Consider the following 9,336-nt stretch of genomic DNA (forward strand, 5'->3'; position numbering starts at 1 on the left):
CCTCCATATCAAACGCAGCCTGCCTACCAGGCTCCGTATGCGACCCAGCAGTCACATGGCTACCAGCAACCCCAGGGGCAAAATCAGTATGCTCCTTACCAAAATTATCAGCAACCACAGGTCACTCCCTATCAAAATTATCAATATGGTCAACCTGGCGGGCAAGCTGCTAATTCATGGGGAGCTGGGGGGCAAACACAGGGACAGTCGTCCGCACACGGACAAAACTCCTACGGACAAACTCCCTATGTGCCAGGTCCTTTCGGACCAGGTCCATCGGGACAAAATTCCTATGCGGCCGGTCCTTTCGGGCCAGGTCCGTCTGGACAAAGTTTGTGGGGGCAACCCCAATCTGGGTGGAACCCTAATACCGCCTCGAACCCTCAGCCACAGATGTCCTTCAACCCGCAGCTACCATTTTTGGCTACGTTGGAACTACCCGATGTGTCCAAGTTAACAAACGATCCTATTTTGCATAACTCATATTGGCCACCGGTTCCGACCAAAATACCAGGTGACTGTCCAAAGTTCGACGGAAAAGCCGGAGAGGATCCTCAAGCCCATGTAATGACATATCACCTTTGGTGTTCATCTAACTCATGGCTTGATGATTCTATCCGACTGCGCCTCTTCCAGAGGACCCTCACTGGTTCAGCCGCAAAATGGTACATCGAACTTAATCGCGGTATGTTTTCAGACTTTAACTCGTTGGCTATGGCCTTTCTTACTCATTTTCAGTTACCCATTCGGTACGAGACTGGGACCCATTTGCTCACGTCTCTGAAACAGGATACGGCAACGCACATCTCTGATCATATACATGAATGGAGAAGGCGCCGTCGTTTGATTAAATTTTGGATTCCCGATCAACTCCTGACCGACTGGTTTACCACGTCCTTTGTCCCTAAAATTGCCAAAGATATTGCAATGGGGGCGTGTGTAACTGAAGAGCAAGCGATTGCGCGAGCTCAATACCTCGACTTAGTATATTCTCAGTCAGGTACTTTGTATGACTATTTGCCAGATGCCCCGAGGCACGGACAAACCAAAGCTCCACCGAAACCGTCTGTTGATGGAGTTATTGGCTCCATGAATTCATCAAGTAAGAAATCAACCGCAAACTCTGGGAAGCAGAAACAAAACGCCTCTAACGAGAATGCTTCTCAGAGCCCATCTATTCCTGGGAATACCTCCAAGGTAAATGCCGTTCAGTCCACCGCGGCAGACAAATCCTCGAAAGGCAAAAAGAAAGGAAAGGCCAAAGAAAAATCCGGACAACCTAAGCAGAATCCTCCTAAACCTCCCGCCGAGGAAGGAGCCAAGCGGAAGCCTAAGTATCCCTGCCTCATTTGTGAGGAGGATCACTACACCAAGGACTGCCCCAGGCGGTCCGAGGTTAGTCGGCTTTTAAAAGGTGCTTCAGGGTCCCCCGCCGTGCTTAAAGAGCCTTTCCCATCCCAGCAGACGCATCAGGTGGCAGACCCTTCTCAATCCTCTTCCTCGTTCAGTTCTCAAGTATTCATGGCGGGAACCATCCCCGTCCATATTACGACTCGAACGAAAGATTATCCATCTTCAGCCGGGATGGAGCCGGAGGTCCCCTCCAACGCTCCCGCGTCCAGTTCTGGCCCTCTTCACATTGAACGGCCCAGCACCGAGACGATCCCCCGACCCCCTCCCAAAGGTGTACTCAGGAAGTCATCTTATAACCCCAATGCTCGTGCCGCTCAGCATTATAGCATTGTTGAGGACTTAGCTCAGGCTCCCTCTGCTATGTCCGCGTTAGAAGTCCTCCAGAGCTGCCCCTCCCAGAGGAAGTCCCTGCTATCAGCAATTGGTGGCATCGACCCGGCAGATTCGGATCTAATTTCTTTTGACCTCGAAGGTTTCACGCAGAGATTGCCTCATCAGGTGGCCTTCCTTATACAAGTTCTCATCAAAGGCAAGACGATTCACCGTACTGTCATTGATGAAGGAGCCTCAACCTGCATCATGTCGGTTGCTTGTTGGAAGGCTATTGGTTCGCTTGCTCTGAGCCAGTCTCCCACCACCCTAGAGGCGTTCGATGGAAGAGAATCTCGTCCACTTGGTATCCTCCCGCGTTTACCTATCTCTTTAGAAGGGAAAACTGTAGAAGTCGAGGTTGAAGTCGTTGACGCTAATCTCACTTACAACCTCCTTCTAGGACGAAGCTGGACTTATGCCATGCAAGCCGTGGCTTCCTCCTTATTCCGTGTCGTTCGTTTTCCCCATCAAGGAAAAATCGTCACGGTGGACCAGCTGTCCTTTTTTGCTTCCTCTTCTGAAGGGAATGTACCATTCGTGGAGCATACCTTCAAATCGCTCGAGAGTGTGGGTGCCGGATTATTTAAAGATCCCTCCTTGATGGGAGTCTTTCCCCTCCCACCTCCAAATCTCGCATCCGTTAACATGATCACAACGCATTCTGATCCATGGGTTCTCCCTCCCGTGAATCAAGAAGACTCCTAGGGCGAGATGATGCCGTTGAGCCTAGCCGAGCTCAACTACATCGAAATAGTTGCTGCATCGGCTTCAACCTCCGAACCTGCTATTCCAGGCAGCGTTCCCGATTCACCTGAAACCTTCCCTTGGTTGGGAGAGAAGGCCACTTCGGACCCCCTGAAGGAATCATTCCCATCCGACGAGGCTATTATCGAGACTATGTCTCCCGAAGAGCTCCCTTGGTCAGATCACCACCATCACTCTTCGTTCCTCCCTCCTCATTCGGAAATGGCCACGTGTCTCGGAAAGTTTGCTTCATGTCTCCCACATATCCCTCTCCAAACACCTATCCAGTTATATCAAGTGGCTTCGGAAGGGAACATGGGTAACATTACGCAGACTTTGGCTATCGACATCTCTGTCAAAACAGGGGTTGTCGAAAATATTCATATTGGAGTCACATGTACTCCTGAGGAAATTCAAATCTACAAAGATCTATTTCGTGAATTTCGTGATGTTTTCGCATGGTCTTACGAAGAAATGCCCGGCATTGACCCCAGTATCGTGGAGCACGAAATCCCTACCTATCCTGGGGCTAAGCCTGTTCGTCAGCGTTTACGCCCGGTGCACCCTCGAAAGGCTGCAGCCATCAAGGCCGAAGTTGAAAAGCTTTTTCGAGCTGGTTTCATTTATGCCATTCCCCTCACGGAATGGGTATCTAATATAGTTCCTGTCAATAAAAAACAGGGCACTATTCGGGTTTGTGTTGACTATCGCGATATCAATCGCGCCTGTCCAAAAGATAACTTTCCTACGCCTTTTATTGATCAGCTTATCGATGATTCCGCAGGAAGCGAAATTTATTCTTTCATGGACGGCTTCTCTGGTTACAACCAGATCAACATAGCCCCCGCAGACCAGCACAAGACTGCTTTCATTTGTCCTTGGGGCACCTTCGCTTACAAGAAGCTACCTTTCGGTCTCAAAAATGCCGGCGCCACTTTCCAACGTGCGATGTCGTATGCTTTTCATGATATCCGACACATCGTACAACCTTACCTGGATGACCTACCCGCTCATTCAGCTAAACGTCAAGACCATCCATCTCATTTACGCGAAATCTTCCTTCGCTGTCGACACTACCGTATTCGACTCAATCCGCATAAGTGTGTCTTCTGCGTGGAATCTGGCCGACTACTCGGGTTTATCGTCTCCCGAGAGGGCATCCGCTTGGATCCCCTTAAAGTCGAGGCCATTGTGAATCTTCCTCCCCCTGCCACTCTACAGCAATTACAAAGCTTGCAGGGAAAAGCCAATTTTCTCAGACGATTCATCCCAAATTATGCCGAGGTGGCCAAGGGTTTCACGCGATTACTAAAGCGAGACACGCCCTTTCATTGGGACGCTATCGCTCAGCAATCTTTTGAGCGTCTTAAAGACCTTCTGGTCTCAGCTCCGCTCCTAAGACCTCCAAATTACCACCGTGACTACACCCTTTATCTGGCCGCTGCCGATACCACCATCGGCATGGTTTTAGTGCAAGACGACGACGATGGCTCGGAGCACGTTGTATACTATCTTAGTCGCAACCTCCTCGATACAGAGACTCGCTATGCATATGTCGAAAAGTTGGCATTGGCCGCTGTCTGTGCCGTCCAACATTTCCGTCATTACATCCTGTTGCGCACAACGACCGTGATCTCTGACTGCAACCCCATGACCTATATTTTGTCACGTCAGTTGCTGGGGGGCAAATACTCGAAGTGGATCGTCATCCTCCAAGAGTTTGACTTGGAATTTACTGCCGCCAAGTCTAAGAAATCACTGGTCTTTGCTGAACTGCTCTGTTCCTTACCATCTCAGTCTGCACCATCTCATTCAGAGGAGCAAATTCCGGATGAAACGCTCTTTCTCATCAGCACTCTCGACCCATGGTACGGGGACATCATTGTATATTTACAAACGTCTTCGTTTCGTCCCAATACATCAAAGGAAGCTCGACGACGGATACGTCATCAGGCTCAACCGTATCGCATTTTAGGCGACACCCTGTACCGCCTCGGCGTCGATTCTATTCTTCGCCGATGCTTAACTCTCGAGGAAGCTGAGCGAGTCATGAATGACTGCCACTCCGGCGCTTGTGGCGGCCATATGTCCGGATACGCTACCGCTCAAAAGATCCTCCGCGCTGGTTATTTCCGGCCTTCTATATTCAAGGATTGCATCCTTGCTGTACGCGCATGCCATGAATGCCAGGTTTACCACCGGAAGATGCGTGCACCTGTTGCACCACTGCACCCTGTCGTAACCGTAGGTCCATTTGCCAAATGGGGCATCGATTATACGTCCTGTAACCCTCGTTCGGCCGGGGGGCATGGGTACATTATCGTTGCCGTGGATTATTTCACCAAGTGGGCCGAAGCAATGCCTACATTAAACGAAGACGGTCACACAGCGGCGCAGTTTTTATTCAATCATATCATCACTCGCTTCGGAGTCCCTCAGGCTATTGTTACAGATCATGGAAAGCATTTCCGAAATCATATGATGACAGAGTTAACGAGCCAGTTAGGCTTGCGTCAAGATAGTTCGTCACCGTACTATCCTCAATCTAACGGTCAAGTTGAAGCCGTGAACAAAGTTTTGATCACCATGCTTCAACGCACCGTCAATACACACAAGTCAAACTGGCATCTAATGCTTTTCCCAGCCTTGTGGGCCTACCGGACTTCTGTGAAGGATGCCACCGGTTTCACCCTGTTTCAACTGGTCTATGGACTGGAGGCTACCCTTCCCGTCGAATGTGAAATTCCTTCATTAAAATTAGCTGTCGAGTTGCTTCCCAACACCACTCCGGTGGAGGAACGGCTTCTTTACCTAGAACGGTTAGACGAGACTCGTCGTTTGGCCTCTCTGGCTATCGAAGCGCAGAAGAAGAGAGTCAAAGCTCACTTCGATCAGAATATTCATCCTCGTTCCTTTGTTGAGGGAGATTTAGTACTGCTCTACGATCAAGCTAAGGATAAGCTGGGGGCAGGAAAACTCGAATCCATGTGGTTAGGTCCCTACATCGTGAAACGTGTTTTACAAAAGGGCGCATATGAGTTGATTGATTATGAAGGAAATCCTCTTGACAAGCCCCGAAATGGGCTGTATCTGAAGAAGTACTATGCATAGCTGCTCACAATCACTTTGTATATACGTGTGTTTTTGAGTTTTTACTGCATGAGTTTCTTTTGCTTTGGTGTGAAGGCGTGTTTTTGCCCCTTATTATGCTTTCTCTTTCCTGCGTAGATGTCTCGTACTCCTTATGTTGGTTTCGCTGATGGTGCCTGCCGTAGTACTTGTAATTTGTCTTCGGCAGCGTGGGTGATCTACGATCCTCACGGGGAGTTGATAAACCTGCAGGGTGTATGCCTAGGTCATACCACTAACAACGTTGCCGAGTACAGTGCTGTAATAGAATTACTTGCCGAAGCAGTTGACCTCGGCATCCGAGAGCTAGTGGTGAACCTGGACTCCCAGCTGGTTGTCCATCAACTCAACAGGCGATATTCCGTCAGAGACCAGCGCATATTAAGGTTGTACCTACGTGTAAGATTGTTAGAACGGAATTTCGATTACATTACTTATCAGCATATTCCGAGACGATTAAATACGTTGACTGATGCATTGGCAAATCGTGTATTAGATAGACATTTGCGAAACAGATAAACATCATACAAGGAAGGAAAGAACAGCATAGTAAGACCATAAGCATATGTAAATAAATCATTTCAAGCATAGTTTGCACGTGTGTGTTTTTAAGCTTGCATTAAACATATAAAATCCATGAGTCGAGTGTCGTGCAAATTCATACATAAGATCACAAATTGTACTGAACAAACGCATAACACAAGATAACACATCATCACATGTAACAACGACTCATCCAAAAATCGGTATGTATATATATATATATATCGTGTGGCGCACTGAGGCGCTCAAAAATAGAAGTACATGTCCCAAAATCTCAATACATCTGAGTCATAATGTCTCAAAATAAACAGTGGAAATAAAACCTAGGTGACTAATCGGATGGATGGTGCTCTCTGTAGTACACAGCCGCTCGTGCCACCTGCCTCAGAAGGCGGTGCACTCTGGGTTCCACACCCACTGTGTGGATCTGATGCTCCACAGGAACCTCCTCGACCCCCTGGAAGTCTGGCACCCCCTCCAGCAACCCCTCAAGGTTGCGAGCCACAATCTCTGGTGTGTTGGCCCCTGGAGGGGCTAAGGCCAAAGCTCCGGCTCCCGGGCCCTCTCTCCGTGCCGTGGCAGCCAGGCCAATCGGTCTAGTAGGCCCCACATCTGCATGACAAGACATTTATTAGGACATGTACATAAAAATTTTAAAAACAATACAAAACTCAAAAGACAAAAAGTGTCATACCTGCATCATCCCACTGTTCACCCGGAGGCAGCACCAAGTCAGGATCATTGCGGAAATCCATCCCCGCATATGGCCAATCCTGTACGAAGATCTCCTGCTGGTCCAACCAGTCTCTGAAAAATGCCCCCCAGCTATGTGGTCGGCCGCCACCCCCACGTGGCATAATCCGAGCCCATCGTGAGGCCCTCGTCTCTCGAGGATCTCTGGGGGCATCCACAGCCATAGACTGCAGTCGCATGGCTGGTACTCACTCCAGAATGAGCGGGACCAGGATCGATCCATAGCCGAACTGCTTCGTCTCCCCACGACGGCAGTTGCTCAATTGCCTCTTCATGTTGTTGGCCACTGCCGTGCACCAATCAAACACGGTAGGCTCGAGGCACTCGAGAGCTAGTAGGAGATGGGTCTTGGACGCCTCGTGATTCGCCATGCTACCTGCCGCCTGGGTCACCATGAATAGGATGGTGCGCAGCACTATGTCTCTCACTGTGGGGATCGAGCACTTCCCACTCCGCGTTTTCACCGCCCCCGGGCAAACCTCAGCCATCAGGTCATCCAGAGTACCGCCGCTAGGTCGCTGCCCCTCCAAGATGGGCTTCGCACCTCGGCGCGACAACCCAGTCAAGAAAAAGATATCCATGTGGTCAAACTCAATGTCGTGACCACGGATGGTGAATTTTTGGTCCACCGGGTTCCATGCCCTGATCAGCAGCTCCAGCAGATCATGTTGGGCCCTCAGACGCGGCGTAAGGAAGAATTTCATGAATCCGCACGCCCGCATGGCGTTGCAGCAATTTACGTCTCCCCAAGCAGCCACATCCTCTACATCGTGAACTCTCTCTTGCCATTGAAAGGCCATGATGTCCTGCATGAACAATAAAAACCAATCAGAATTGTTTTCATGGAGAAATTTACGTTCATTTATTAAAAAAACAAAACTTTTCCGCGCCATCGCGGCTGTTTTAGGGACAGCCGCGATGACAATGGCGGCTCTGTGTAAAAAATGCGAGGTCAGCGCGGAAGAACACGCCTTTTCCGCGCTGACCCGAAGTTGGTTACATTGGCTATTTTTCGGTCAGCGCGACCCCGTGGGCAATTTCCGCGCTGACCGAGGGCGCACCCATGCAAATAAAAAATGCCCAATTGGGCCCATTCAACCGTTAAAAAACTCCTAAAATGAACCAGAATGCAGGGCAAAGGAATGAGAACCTACCTGGAAGAAGCAGATCTGAAAATGGTCTCCGGATGGGCTGGGAATCGCTCCGTCAACTTTTTAGCTTCTCCACGTTCTTCGCACTCCAAATAGTAAAATGGTAAAAATGACTTATTACCCCCCCCCTATTTATAGTAAAAACTCCTAAATTACCATATTTTTTGGGTTTTTACCATTTTTAGCCATAAAACTAGCCTTGGTTCTGTTTTCAAGCATGTTTCAATATGTTTTTTACGTATATCGAATGGATTTATGCGGGTAGTGCCCTTGTGCAGGTACAGGTATCGCAGCTTGGTCATGACAGTCCACAATTCATGTGATTCCCAAAGTGTCGTCTCTAAGCTCTTTTCCGACGTTAAACAAGAGAAGATGGCCGAGCTCCCTTTCAGCTCGTTAAAGGGAACGAAAGGCGGTCGGTTTTAAGCTCTTTTTCCGACCGTTAAACCAAAAAGATCGCCGGGTGTTTGTCGTTTCGCACTCGATATTGGCTCTAAAACGACGTGTCTTCGACCACTTTTTTACTTTTTCCGGTCGGAGACACTATTCATGAAAAGTACTCCTCGGTTGTAATGACCGGGTGGTTCTTTCGAGCACAGTTTTATACTTTTTCGGGCTCGAGAGACACAACTGTATGAAAAAGGACCCCCCTGGAGTCTCCTTTTCCGCATTCTTTTCAGATTCTCGAAACAAGAAAAGAAGCCGAGTTTTTCCTTTGTCAGGCTCGTTAAACACTCAATGACATCGGATATTGTCAACATGACACACATCAAGCATATGTTACCCCCGTCAAGCTTGTCATCCAAAAATAATCGGGGTACCTGCCTGCAAAGGTGGGGAAAATGGAACTTTGATTACAGTCGTCTCGGCAGTACGTCACTCTTGAACATGGCACTCCGCTGTTTCATGTCTGGGTGGGGTCATCTCATCTCGTTTTCACTAGCCTCCATGAGTTTGGGATATCCTATTTGACCTCTCATCTGTTCATTGCCGTCATCATCCTATCCGCTGCTCATTTGATGTCAAGTACTGCCAAATCCGTTACAGTGCCATTATATGTTCAAGAGAAGTTGTCCTCTGCCACAATGCAACCTCGTTCGCTATCTCATCACAAATTATTATACCTCTGTCTCATGTCGATGATGTGGGAATCATCATGGCCCACCTTCGATCAAGGCCACTTCTCGTCGACTTCAACTCATTATCCGAGAAAGTGACTTAGAGACTCCTT

General features: G+C 48.8%; 1 protein-coding gene across 1 annotated transcript in view; it reads right to left on the minus strand.

Moving 5' to 3' along the window:
* The window catches only part of LOC149153034 (uncharacterized), a 33,470-nt gene extending 26,334 nt beyond the window's left edge, over positions 1-7,136 (minus strand). Inside the window, exons 1-2 of the mRNA XM_089443669.1 lie at positions 6,896-7,136; positions 6,616-6,813 (exon numbers count right to left, since the gene is read on the minus strand). Of these exons, the coding sequence (XP_089299795.1) occupies positions 6,616-6,813; positions 6,896-7,133 (436 nt within the window). The 5' untranslated portion in view covers positions 7,134-7,136. The remainder of the gene's footprint in view (positions 1-6,615; positions 6,814-6,895) is intronic.
* Between the last annotated feature and the right edge of the window lie 2,200 nt (positions 7,137-9,336).

Source organism: Pinus tabuliformis, chromosome 9, assembly GCF_031772625.1.
Source record: "Pinus tabuliformis cultivar Carrire ecotype Pingquan chromosome 9, CPIR1, whole genome shotgun sequence".
In the NCBI taxonomy this organism is placed as follows: Eukaryota; Viridiplantae; Streptophyta; class Pinopsida; order Pinales; family Pinaceae; genus Pinus; species Pinus tabuliformis.